The sequence below is a fragment of the Heloderma suspectum genome, chromosome 1 (genome assembly GCF_057233095.1).
Source record: "Heloderma suspectum isolate Gila_16-S chromosome 1, 16-S_ref, whole genome shotgun sequence".
Taxonomy (NCBI): domain Eukaryota; kingdom Metazoa; phylum Chordata; class Lepidosauria; order Squamata; family Helodermatidae; genus Heloderma; species Heloderma suspectum.
Window position 1 is genome coordinate 268667751 of NC_139458.1, and position 13594 is coordinate 268681344.

Here is a 13594-nt window from a genome sequence, read left to right on the forward strand (position 1 = left end):
ATTATTGTTGTAATATATTGTATTGCCATTTTATTAGCAATATTACCCACTTCACTTTTTTATGGGTTCCATTAACTTTGTCTGTGGTTTTCTTGTATTCTGGGGAATCCCCTCCTTTGGGCATGTAAGGTTGCAATGGGGCTTCCTTTAAAATCCCTATTATGAGCATGTGGACAATTTGGAGAAATATAATCATAATAGCCATTTAGTTTTGCAGAGTAACATTTTGCTTTCATTTGGATCCAATGCTTTAAACTGCAAGTATGTTTGTATGTATTTATGTATGTATTTATTTCTATACCGCCCAATAGCCAAAGCTCTCTGGATAGAAGGCCCAATACTTTGCCCCCACTAGTTCCTGCACTTTTAGTGCGTTTTGTTGTTGTATCTTTGCAGAACAATTTACTGATGGCATTAGGGCAATACAAATTGCTCAGGAAGAACAAAGACATATTGAAGGTTTTTGACTTCTGCTCTTGGCTAAAAGTATGAAGAGCGTATCCTCGTCACGACTTTTAACTGTCTCTGAATGGTTGCGACTTGTTTTAAATACTACCAGACTGATATGCAGAATGGCTGCCGGAAGAGGGCAGTTAAACCAGCTGGTGTCAGCTGAGCAACCTGGCTGCCTTAAACAGAGGAATGAGGCTCTTCCATTCAGCTGTGTAGACCAAAAATGGTGCACACCAGCAAATCTCTTCTGCTGTAGGTGCTAAAAGCTCCTACTGTACATACAAAATGTGTGACTTCATGTGGTCATTTGGCATCCTGCAGGTGATTACAAGAATTCCCATGAACATCTGTGGCTGGTTGGCTGAAATCAGAATTTCCACTGACCGTAAATCATGAACAAGGAGGGTAGCACCACAATTCCATTTATAGTCAGCCTTGACGAATTCCTTCAAGAGCATCGGTAGAGAACAGAACTAATGTTTCACTGCGTTGCCATGCATCCTCTGTCACTATCACCAAAACAAAGGAAGTACCCCGAGGGTATAAAACTGAGCCCAAAGGTGACTGGACATCTAGCCTGCCTGTGTAGACAGTGTGACATAGTCCATGGCACTAACAGATCAGGGAGCATTGGGTTTTTCCAAAACCAGAAGGGAAAAAATAATAATTACATTACATGTCCATGTACAAGGATGGATTCACTTAAGACGTCCCAGGACCCAGAGACATAGAAAACAGAATTCTACTCCCAAGGCTCTACATATTTTTAGTTTTCGCACTACAGTCTCCTCTAACCGTTTGCTCTGCCGGAACTATTATGTAGTGCACTTTCCCTTTGCTCATGGGACATTGTGGTTTGGATTTGTTTACTTTATGGCTTTAGGGTTCCTTACAGTTTTATTATATAAGAGAAATGAATCAAGCCAAATGAGTTAGAAGGACTAATACGGCAGACTAATTGTCTGACTTCCACCCACCAGATCCACCAGGCCTCTCTGTGGCATGGGGCAGCTTCACTAGATAGTATACTAGATATAAGCAGCAGCCAAGGAAGCACAAGTGGCTGGCACATGAAGCAGTAAGTCACACATTTCCCCTATGGCCAGGCACCCAAACTCCATGGGCAACGTGCCTGCAAAACAGATAAAAAACTGTACCAGCCTTCCCCAACCTGGTGCCCTCCCGATGTTTTGAACTACAACTCCCAGAATACCTGTCTATTGGCCATGCTGGCTGGGGTGATGAGAGTTGACGTCCAAAACATCTGGACAACTCTTTGCACATCATACAGGAATCACAAATAAAATGCACACTGCCTATGGCTGCTTTTGTTTAATATCTGAGACTTCCATTGCATTGAAGAAGTCTAGCAGAACTACGGCTCAGGAATGAAGCCTCTCTCTATCCCAGAGTGTATGGGATATTAAAATCAGATGCTAACAGCCTTCCTGGTTTGGTTTAGGAGGATTTGGCTTCTTAGCGAATACGGTTTCATGTGCACTTGCATTTTCAGGAATATCTGCTCCTAAGAATTTCACCTCATTGTGGCACATTTCCTATGTGCTAGTCATTTACCATTTCTCAGGAAGCTATCAGTTCAGACCACACGTTCTTTAAAAGGTTATCAGACTTGGCTGCAGGAGCAAAGGCTCAATACCGTTTTCCTAAGTCATGTCAAAACTAAGCCACCATGCATAGCCTATCTATCCTTAAGCCTCATCTAAACAGGAAAGAATGTGCAACATCATCCGACCAAAGAATGCCCTAATATGGCAGAGAGTTAAATACCCTGAGAATTAAGTGCTCTTTATAAAAGCTGTGCTAATATTAGAATGAAACAGTAAAGAAAGAGATTCAACTCATTTTCCTGTACCATTCTGCAAAGACGTTGTGTTATAAACATCGTCCAGATCTTGGATACTGGAGGCGTCTGTTGAATCTTGATCATTGGCTACAATTCCTACTGAAGAAAGGCTAGAAATAAAGGAGTGCATCCTTTTTGCATAAATATCTCTAATATTAAAATAAGGGAGCTCATTTGTCTTCTCCTTGGGATCATTGTTGCACTGGTCCACATCAAAATCCTTCTGCTTCTGATAGTATTTTGAAAATTTGTTGAAAATGATGGTAATGGGAAGAGCCACCACTAATATTCCACAGATAATGCAGCTTGTGCCAATAATCTTTCCTGCAAGGGTGACTGGGAAGGTGTCCCCATAGCCAACGGTGGTCATGCTAATTGTGGCCCACCACCAGCAGGTTGGGATACTCTGCAGCTCCGATGTGTCATCATCTTTTTCCACTGAGTAGACCAGAACAGAAAAAATAGAAATCCCAACAGCCAAGAACAAAAGCAGAAGTCCAACTTCGTGATAGCTGTGCCTTAATGTTGCACCCAGAGACCGCAGTCCAACAGAGTGTCTCGCCAACTTCAGTATACGGAATATCCTCATCAAGCGTAGGATTTGGACCACTTTCCCCATGTTTTCAATATCTTCACTTTCTTCCTCCTTTGTGTCCACAGCCAAAGTGGCATAGAATGGAATAATGGAGACAAAGTCAATAATGTTCAAGGGGTTCTTCCAGAACTTCTTCTGACTTGGAGCAGCAGCCAACCTGATTATAAGCTCAGAGGTGAACCAGACGATGCATATGATCTCCACAACTTCCAGAATAGGGTCTTCAATCTCTCTTTCATTGGCATCCAGTTTTTGGAACTCCGGCATGCTGTGGATACACATGGTCACAATAGATGCTAGGACCACACTCAGGGAAGAAACAGCAATCAGCTTGGCTGACAAACAATATGCAGGGTTCTCCATTCTGATCCATATTTTCTTGCGCAAGTCCCCGAACCACAGTTTATCAAACTTCTCAAGCTCCTTCTCAAATATGGATGACTCTTCATCAGAAGAGTCTAGGCTTCCGTCATTGCTTTTCTGCTCCCACTCTTTCTCAGGGCCTTCTTCTTTTCTTTCTTGGTACCTGTTGCTGCAACAGGAATCAATGAAGAGTTCATTGATCCCCCAGTATTCTATTTCCTGGCAGAAGGAGAAGACACAAAGTTCTTCCATAACATGGAGTTTACCTGTGTAATAAAAATTCAGCACATATCTGAACAAGGAAGGGTTCCGATCAAAGTAATATTCCTTGTCTGCAACGCTATAGTCATCACACAGTTCCAGTATAGCCTCTTCTGAATGGCATTTGAGCAACTTCCCGAGTCTTGTATGGGGAAATCTGAGCAATGTACTTTGGCCAACAGACTGTTTAAAGCCACCTACGTTCAAGTTGACAAGCTCCTCATCTTGTCCTGGTCTGTGGAAGAATTCGCCATACACCATTTTGAACACTGTAAGCTCTGTGTCCTGCTTGCAAGACACATAATATTGTACTGTGCACCTAAAAAGAAACACAAGATATACTTAGGTAATTCAATCCAGTCTTGTTCTCATTGCAATTACTTTTCATCTCTACTTAATGTGAGAAATTATATTAAAAAATAAGGAAGATATAAAAACGTCACATGCAGCGCTAAACATTTTCAGCAAGGCAAAATTAAATTACTTGGATGGTCTATTTAATCAGACTTAGCAAGCTTGAATAAAATAATGTCTGGTTTACACTCTCTCACCTCTTCCCCCCACCCATCCTGGAGTGGAGAAAAGATGTGTAAATTTATTAACCTTGTCCTCTAGCTGTGTAACATTTAAATTAATGTTCATCCTTCCGAGGATTAAAAAGTCTCTCAGGTAGACTTACTATAATGAATCTCACTAGAAAAGAAGAATTGTTTAAGTCCAAAACAAATTTGTTTCCCTATTTACACAGTTACCTTCCAGAAACTTTATGACTCTGTTCAAACAATTACCAGGATATGAAGTCCTTTCCCCATGTTGGAAGGGGGTAGGTGCCTTGTCCCTCCACTAAACACCTCCCATAATATTTGACAAGAGGATGAGGGCCAATAAACTGAAACTCAATCCAGACAAGATAGAGGTATTCTTAGTGGGTGGTTTGTCTGCCCGGCTAGGTGATATTCAATCTGTTCTGGAGGGGGTTGCACTCCCCCTAAAGCAGGGGTCCCCAAGCCCCGGCCTGTGGACCGGTACCAGGCCGTGGCCTGTTAGGGACCGGGCTGCAGCAGGGGTGTGGGATCCTCCCTTACCTTGGGTCCGTGGGGGGGGAGGCGATCCTCCACTGGAATCCGCTCCGAGTCCGCGGAGCAGCCAGCCAGCTCTGGCCGCTGGCGGACTTCCAGCCGCTGGGACACAAATGGCATCCGCACGGATGCCATTTGCATCCCAGCAGTCGGAGGTCCACCAGCAGCCGGAGTCAGCCGGCAGCTCTGCAGACTCGGAGTGGAGCTGGCCAGGATTGGGGGGGGCGGACCACCTCCCCTTCCACGGACCCAAGGTAAGGGGGGTTCCCACACCCCTGCTGTGGCCTGGTCCCATCCCCCCCCCTGGTCCGTGGAAAAATTGTTTTCCACGGGACTGGTCCCTGGGCCCAAAAAGGTTGGGGAGCGTTGCCCTAAAGGCTCAGGTTCATAGTTTGGAGGTGCTCTTGGACCCAGAACTGTCACTTGAGGCACAAGTAAACTCAGTGGCACGGAGCACTTTTTATCAGCTTAGGCTGGTATAATAACTACACCCTTATCTGGTCAGAGATAGCCTAGCTACAGTTATCCATGCTCTGATGACTTCTCATCAGGATTACTGCAATGCATTATATGTGGGACTACCTTTGAAAATGGTCCGGAAACTTCAGCTAGTCCAAAACAGGGCAGCAAGATTGTTAACAGGGACTGACCAACAAGCTCATATCACACCAGTACTTTTCCAGCTGCACCAGCTGCGAGTCCATTTCCGGGTCTGATTCAAAGTGCTGGTATTAATATTCAAAGCCCTTAACGGCTTGGGGCCAGGTTATCTGAAGGCTCACCTCCTCCCATATGTGCCTGCCTGGACCTTAAGATCATTCTCAGCAGTCCTTCTCCGTGAGCCCCTGCCAAAGGAAATGAAGTGGGTGGCTACTAGGAGGAGGGCTTTCTCTCCTGTGGCACCCCAGCTGTGGAATGAGCTCCCTAGTGAGGTTCGCCTGACACCTACATTGTATTCCTTCCAGCGCCAGGTGAAGACCTTTTTATTTTCCCAGGCTTTTTAGCATTTTAGCTTTCTAGTTTTTTAGCTTTGCTGTTTTAAATCTGTATTTTAAATCTCCGCATTGCTGCTAGGTTTTATTGTGGTTTTATTCTGGTTGTATTGTTACATTGTGGTTTTAATGCTTTTATATTTTATATTGTTTTACTGCGTGCTTTTTGGTTTTAATGTTTGTGAACCGCCCAGAGAGCTTCGGCTGTTGGGCGTATAGAAATGAAATAAATAAATAAGAGAACATCACACCTGAAGGACATATTTGTATGATCCCCCCCTTTGGGGGGGAGGTATGTGGGGGGAAAAGAGGGGTATGCACTTGCACCTTCACCATGGGAACACTTCAAACAGGACCTGGGCCTTTTGCCATGACTTTGGTCTGAAACATTTGCTTAGACACCAAATTTGGGAAGAAGGCACTGGAGAATCCAGGGCAGCTCTGCGAACCTGCAATTCCATCCATGGAAGCACTGGGTACAGACCCCAATACTAAAGAAGCCACCAGCACACCAGCACCCAGTAGCCAAGTTCCTGTGTGTTTACCAAGCCAAGTTCACCTGAGCCTCATCCTCCAAAAACCTTGCTGCCTCAAGGAACTGCCATGCCTTCTAACCAAAGTCTTACAGTGTGCTGCCTCCTGTCACCGAAGATTCAAGTATAGAAGGTGGAAGTCATGAAATAACAAAGCAACAATGGAGTTGCAAGACTCAAGGCTAGAATGCTAGTCCTTGAGGATTTCTCTTTTCTAATGGGGTCAGAGCCTGGGACAGGCAGCAGGGCTGACATCAGGACATAACGCTGTCCGTGGTGCTGAAGATCCTGCCTTTGAACTTATCTCTGTTCTTGCTTTCGGACTATGTTTTGGTGCCTGGACTCTCGTGGGTTGTGTTCCTATTTATTGGGCTTTGTCTGCTGCTCGTGGTCACCTGTCAGGTGAGCTCAGCCTCTCTCTCTCTCTCTCACACACACACCATGGGTTCTGATTAGGATGTGTGACACTTTGCATGGTGAACAAAACTTTGAAGTAATAAGTTAGCAACCAAGTGAGTTGTTGAACAGAGCAACTTCATAATTTTATAATTATGACATTTATATCCTGTCTTTTTTCTTCTTGCAAGGAATGCCAGGTGGCTTGCAAGATCCTCCTCCTCTCCATTTTATCCTCACAACAACTCTGTGAGGCAGGTTAGGCTGAGAGTCAGTGGCTGGCCCAAAGTCACCCAGTGAGCTTCATGGATGAGTGGGGACTAGAACCCAGGACTCCCAAGTTCCAATCCAAGACTCTAACCACTACACAACACTGGCTCTCATCATAATAATGCACCAGCTCAGATATGTACATGGGGAGTTGTTTCTAGCCTTAAATTATAAATAAAGGCCTATATTTTCTCTGCTCTTCCAACTTTGCCTATCCAGGTAGATCACAATGGTATTCTCAAACAAGTGTTCACCCAGATGTGGATCATTCCCCTTCCAAGAATGTCTAAACTGCCTCTTACACGGAGTTCTCAGTTGTTGTTCATGACTGGGTATCTTTCTGACTTTTTCTGTATATTTATTCAAGATTCTGTGAAAGTTGATGGGACCAACAGAAGAATCTGACGAGTCCTACAAATCTCTGATAATGGATGTATTCAGATTTTTTAAATGTATACGTTTCAGTTGCTACCTGGAATATATCAAAATGTTACCAGAGAAAGTAGTTGAACAGGTGGGAGCTTTTACTATCTGAAAGGGTTGGGCTTTAGCATCTGCTTATCTCCTCTCCATTATAATGGCTTATTTTACACCTATAAAACAAACTTTACAACAGGTGTGCTGAACCAAATCTGACCCACCTGGGGTCCCAATCTGGCCCTCCAAGGTTCCCCAGATGGCTATGCCCACCTTCCCTGGCCCCACTCCCTTCCCCCCCAGCTGCCAATCATTTGGTGTTTGCACAGTTTTTCCCCCATTCTAAAAGGCTGAAAAGCCTCTCCCAAGGCTTAGTTGCCAGCAGCAAGACATTAAGCTAAGTCTGCTGACATTTTTGGTATTTTAGCCCTGCTCCTTTTGCCTTCAGCTCCACCACTGGCATGCAACCCCTGAGAGCTTCTCTGAAATTGAATTGAAAGAGGTTCAACACACCTGACTTACAACAATATGCTACTCTTTAGGAGAGCGCTTGATATTAGAAGTGCTTCCAGACATGGCTTTTATTGTACAATCTTTTCACCTCATTCATGGAATTTCATGGGGGAGGGGTACCACATGACATCTGACATTTGTAACCCACTCGTGTTTTCCCACAGCGTCTGACCTTGTTCTTACCACAAAAAATCCATTCAGGAGGGGAAGATAGAATAGGTGCACAATGTCTTTGCATTGGTAGCACTAGGAGCCCTCTGTCTGGAAGCACCCTAACACTTTAATGCAGTGGGGAAAGCAAATTATTAATTACCTTCATTACCTTCATTTCCCTTTCATATCTGTCTTTAGAGATAGCCAGGCAACAATGGACAGTTACACTCATATAATTTTGCTCCTTACCAGAAGTGATACAAAGCCGCTTCTTAAGGGATTTGCCAGTTCCAGAAGCATCTCCTGTTGTGGCAGATTGTGTCTAGATTCATACTGGTACTGCATATAAAAGGGGACTGAAGTGACTTTTCTGGATAAGGATAGCTGCCAGAAATATTGAAGTTCAGCAGAATGAGAGGGTTCCTGTAGGTAAAAACAAGCAATGACCATTTTATCATCCACACATCTTTTGGGAAAAGTTGTCTAGGAGAAGAGGGTGAGGGAAAGAAAGATGGGAGATTGTTTGGCTGAGATGGGGTTAAGAAGGCTATAGAAGACTTAGGTTATAGATAAAGAAAACACTGGGTTTTATAGTATCCCAATGGAGCCAATCTCCAAACCACAGTTTGGAATCTGACACAAGCTTGTATTTTCCCTCTTTCTTGCACATGGATTCCCCTTTCCTTTCATGGTTTGCAACAGCTTGTTGTGATATTCAAATTGAACAAAATTTGGTTAGCCCAAACCAAGACTTGCCTCCAAAAGACGATCTGCAAACCAGCTTCCAACCATTGTTTCAAATCATGGTTTGGAGGCATTTCCTGGTTTGTATTAGCCTTTGTTTGCCAAATCTGGACATCACAACGAACTACAGTTATTGTAAACCATGGAAGGGAAGAGGACATCTGGATGAAAGAGAGGAGGATTGAAGTACAGAAGGGAGTGTGCATATGCCCCTACAACACATTTCCCCAGAGTTTGGAGATTGGCTTTTGTGGCCAGAACTAAGCCATCCTGTAATTTGTCACTGTTTCGCCTCAATTTATTGGTTTACTCATGCAATTTATGGGTCTCATTAAAGAGGCAAAAGCTTTTGCATGCTTGGCCTGACTCAGTCTCATATCGTCCTGCAATCTGGCTATTGTTCTATCCTTTCTCCTTCACTTTCAAGCTTTTCCTCTTTTCCACCGGGAAACTGCACCACTACAGCATATTTTTCACCTAATTTCATCTCCTAGCAGAAGCTAAAAATCTGGCTGCTTCATGATCCTAAGAAAGGAGGTAACAAGGTTATTAGGGACAAAGAGGAGCTGCAATCTGAACTTCTCCAGATGTCATGAAACACTAGCAACATATTTTAAATACCCCAAAGGTGATTACCAAACAATGATCCAAGATTCTTGATATTCATCATTCTATTCTGAAATACAATTGGTATCTTGAGATAACGCCCCAGCCAAAACCTTTTTCAGCCCCTTCAATTACAATCTGAGAAGAACAACTTCACAGCATACTATTGAATAATCACTGTTGATCAAGACCATAGTATGAACTAAAATTAGGCCATGCTACTTTGACTCTGGAATATTCCTAGAGTTACTGAAGTCCTATAACTGCCATTCTCCTCTTTTCCTATTTTAAGTATGGCTCCAAGAAAGAGATCTGCATGTGCCACGGAGAGCAGTCATCAGCTGTTGATGGAAAGGGGAAACTGAATTGAGATCCTTACCCTCAAACAGGTGATCAGCATAGTCAAAACGGACAGTAACAACCATCTGCTGAGAGGACAGATGTGTAGTCCTCACAGTACTATAATTCGTAATATATAATATAATACCTAATATATAACTTACCAAAAAACATCCCCACACAACCCAGCTTTGCAGCACAGGACTGAAAACCAGAGGCCCAGGTCAAAGCCAGGAACTGCACAGAACACCCCTTTTTGCACTCAGCCCCAATCCATTAAGGGGATGTATCTTTAGATCAGGCTGTATATGTAACAAACCTTTTACTTTCCCAATAGTAGCAAGTGTTAGAACTTTTCTCTGCCCACCCAATCCAATTATTTTAGTTTCTCTCCTCTATGAAAACAAAACATAGTTCCATAAATTTACTTTCCAAATTTTCTATATACATGCACTAGCGTTCTCCAGATAAATTTGCTGTCATGTTGGACTTTTGCCTGTCCACATCTCTCAACTCCTCTCTAATCTAAACCACATCAATAACAAAGCCTTTGGGAGGATTACGCAGCTGTAGTATTTGCAGTTCCTCACCAGCTGTCTCAAATGTCCATTTGAAAATGGAAAAACCACTCCTATCTTGCTGGATGTTGGAAGGAGGGCTGTAGCTCAGTGATAGAGTACATGCTTTGCATGCAAAAGATCCCAGGTGCAAACCCCAGCTTCTCCAGGTAGGACTAGAAAAGAATCCCTGGAGAGCCTCTGCCAGTCAGTGTCGACAATACTGGACTACATGGACCAAAGGTCTGACTCAGTATAAGGCAGCTTTTCATATTCACAATATCGTATCCATCTACCTATTAAAACAATCCTGTAGGATTTAGTTGAATATCAAGCTTCCACCAGTTTGAAGATATCCAATATAGTTACATTGCTAAGCGGAACAGGTCTACACCTGGCACGTACATGAACCAAAGCCAGCTTTGGTTTACATTTGCCACTTGGTTTTATATGCAACTCTGAAATCCTTAGGAGAAAAGAAGATATAAACATAACAAAGCAAACAAACTGGGAATAGTCTGGATATAAGAATTGAGCCTCCTATATCTTATTTGATCGAAATAGAATTAAAAGGGTATGTTTGGGCTGTGATATAGGTTCATTCAGATCAACAGGGAAATCTGCATATATAAACTTGCCAAAGCCAATTTCACTATAGGAAGAATTCAGGGCTCAGCAATCCTCTGGAACACTAGGCTATGATTCACTCTTGAGAATGCATTAATACCACCCTTTATTGATTATAGAGCTCTGGCTTACCTAGTCTGATGCTTCCATTCAATTAGTTAATGGATACAAGTTTAGGCAATGTAACAAATCTCTTCATTCTAAAAGGATTATAAGCCAATGTTAAGTACACACTACTGAGAAAAACTCCTCCAAAATCTTTTTTTAAGCCTTGAATTGGATCCACCTTGTCCAAAGGCTTCAGTTATTATTTATTTATTATTTATTACATTTATGAGCTTCCATGGCCAAGTGGGGACTAGAATCTGGATCTCCTGGCCCCCAGTCCAACACTCTAGCCACTACACCACACTGGCGTAGTTACCATTGTTGTTCAATTCCAACAACTTCGCAATATATATATATATATATATATATATATATAAAGAAATGTGAACCATTATTGCAAGAGTTACACGACCAGAGACCAGACATCAAGTAATGGTGAAATCTACTGAATGGCTGTAATTATACCCGTAATCATAGTTTTCTAAACATTGGTGATGAATGGCTTCTGACTGGATTTATTAAAAGATATTAATGTTCTAGTCCTTATTATTCCTAGAAAATGTCTGAGTTTATCTATTAAATATCTAACCATGTCATTCACCTGAAAACCAAACAAGCTTTAAAGTCCAATAGTCAAATGGTTTTAATGTTTCCAATGATGTCTATCTTAGCATTTGCTCAAAAGTTAGAATGCACATATTACATAGGGCCATCTGCTTTCTTTTGCTGATTTTTTTATTAGACAGCAAATATCTAATCCTAATTTATTAATAATAATGGTTAGCATCTATAGAGCACTTTAGAGTATTCAAACTGCTTCAGATACCTGAGTAATCCTTACAATCCTCTGAGATAGGTCAGTATTATTATGACCATTCCATATTACAGATAGGAAGGTTGAGAAATGGTGGTTTGGCTAGGTCACCAAGCAAGTTAATGGCTCTGGAGGGATTTGAACTATGGATATCTTAACTGAAATTTCAGTGCAGGAATGTCATAGTGCATCCAACCCATGCTACCTCCTTAGGTTCCTCTAAGGTGAGAGGCTTGGAAGCCAAGCCCCACCCCCTAGAGGAATCCTTGCTGTCATCTCCAATCAGAGGTTGGAGATAACACCAGGGATTCCATTGCACACGACTCCCCATCCCAACTAGGCTGTTCATTCCAATGCCAGCCAACTCCCTTTCTCCTTGGCTCTCTCAGCACAGAGAGAGATAAAATGGGGGAAGGGGGATAACATCAATAGTCATGCTTACTGATGTCATTCAGCCCATGGAGGGCCTTGTGGGGGCAATTTCTGCACCCCTGCCTTAGTGCCTTAGCCTGTACAGTAAACCAGCTCTAATGGCTTGCATTAAATGTACACCAACATACTGATGTTCAAGAGCAATATGAATTCATCACATTACGGAGAGCACTGCTATAAAGGGTTCAAGATCTGCATAAATTTCTTAAACAGATGTATGCAAATAGATATGTGAGAGTCTACAGTCTACTAATGTTCATTCTTTGGACGTCAGCAGACAAGTGGGGAGAGAGAGCACTGGCTGTCTATAGCAACAATACTAGCTATCAACATAGTGTAATAAAAGGCTGGCTGTGTTCATAATCTGTATTTCATTTTCATAAATTTTATCACCTGAGAGAACAAGACAACACTACAGAATTGTAGTGTTATAGACACTACAGAATTGTAGTGTCTTGTAGAACAAGACAACACTACAGAATTGTACAGTCTGGATTCAATTCCTAAAATGATCAGAAGGCTACGATTTAACACAAAGAATTTTTCCTGGAGATAACACACACTGAGCTGATTTTAATGAGGCCTGCACTTAAAATTGATGATCCATTCATTTGTATTCTGTTCTGCTTAAATGCGGCAAATTCCATGTCTCAGCACTCAGGGAAAATTGAAAGTTTGCTATCACCCTCTCTTAAATGGCCTGGTTAAAATAGTTGGGCATAGTTTAAAGATCACCTGTAATCTTTGCCCCTGAACAGCAACCCGGAGGCAACCATGATCTTTCAGGCATCTTTGAGATAGTAAACCCTGTCATGAGTTTCTTTGAGTTGTGCTTCAGTTATACAATTCTGCATTGACTGAAGGAGGAAAGAATAACCAGAATTCCTCATTATGCCAGAGTAGGGCCAGTGTGCTCTGACAGTAAAAGAAATATTCTCTTCAGGCTAATTTTAAGACAATCATATTTTTTCTCAATTACTATTAACAATACTCAGCTTCTGAAAAAATCAACATTGCCCGAAGTTAACAATGAATGCTAGACACTTAAAGGGATTAAATTTATGGTGTTGTATTAAAATAAATGTGTTTTGGCCCAACACTTTCAAGAAATTCAATTAGCATTAAATACTATTGCCATTTTCAGTGAAGAAAACTGCCTTGCAATTCTTACCTAGTTTACCCTCACAACAACCGCTTGAGGTAGATGATCACACCTGCACATAACTGAAGCACGCTAACAATATTAAGTAGAAATGTTTTAAATAAATAAGCCTAGCAATGCGGTAGTCGCACACACTCACACAAAATGCACATGACACTGGTAACATATGCAAATGGGAAACACATTGAACATCTAGATACCCAGATGGCCGACACCACCCCCTCCTAATATGTCGGGGTGAAGCCAACCACCAGGGCAAGAGATGCAGGAAAGGGTGGGCCCTCAGACAGAAGGGGTGAGACTCCCTTAATAACAT

The 13594-nt window shown here is 42.3% G+C and overlaps 1 protein-coding gene across 1 annotated transcript; it reads right to left on the minus strand.

Moving 5' to 3' along the window:
• Nucleotides 1–2312: 2312 nt before the first annotated feature.
• KCNS3 (potassium voltage-gated channel modifier subfamily S member 3) lies at nucleotides 2313–3797 on the minus strand. Its single transcript, XM_084830739.1, has one exon. The coding sequence runs from the start codon at nucleotides 3795–3797 to the stop codon at nucleotides 2313–2315; it is 1485 nt and encodes a 494-aa protein (XP_084686865.1).
• Nucleotides 3798–13594: the final 9797 nt, after the last annotated feature.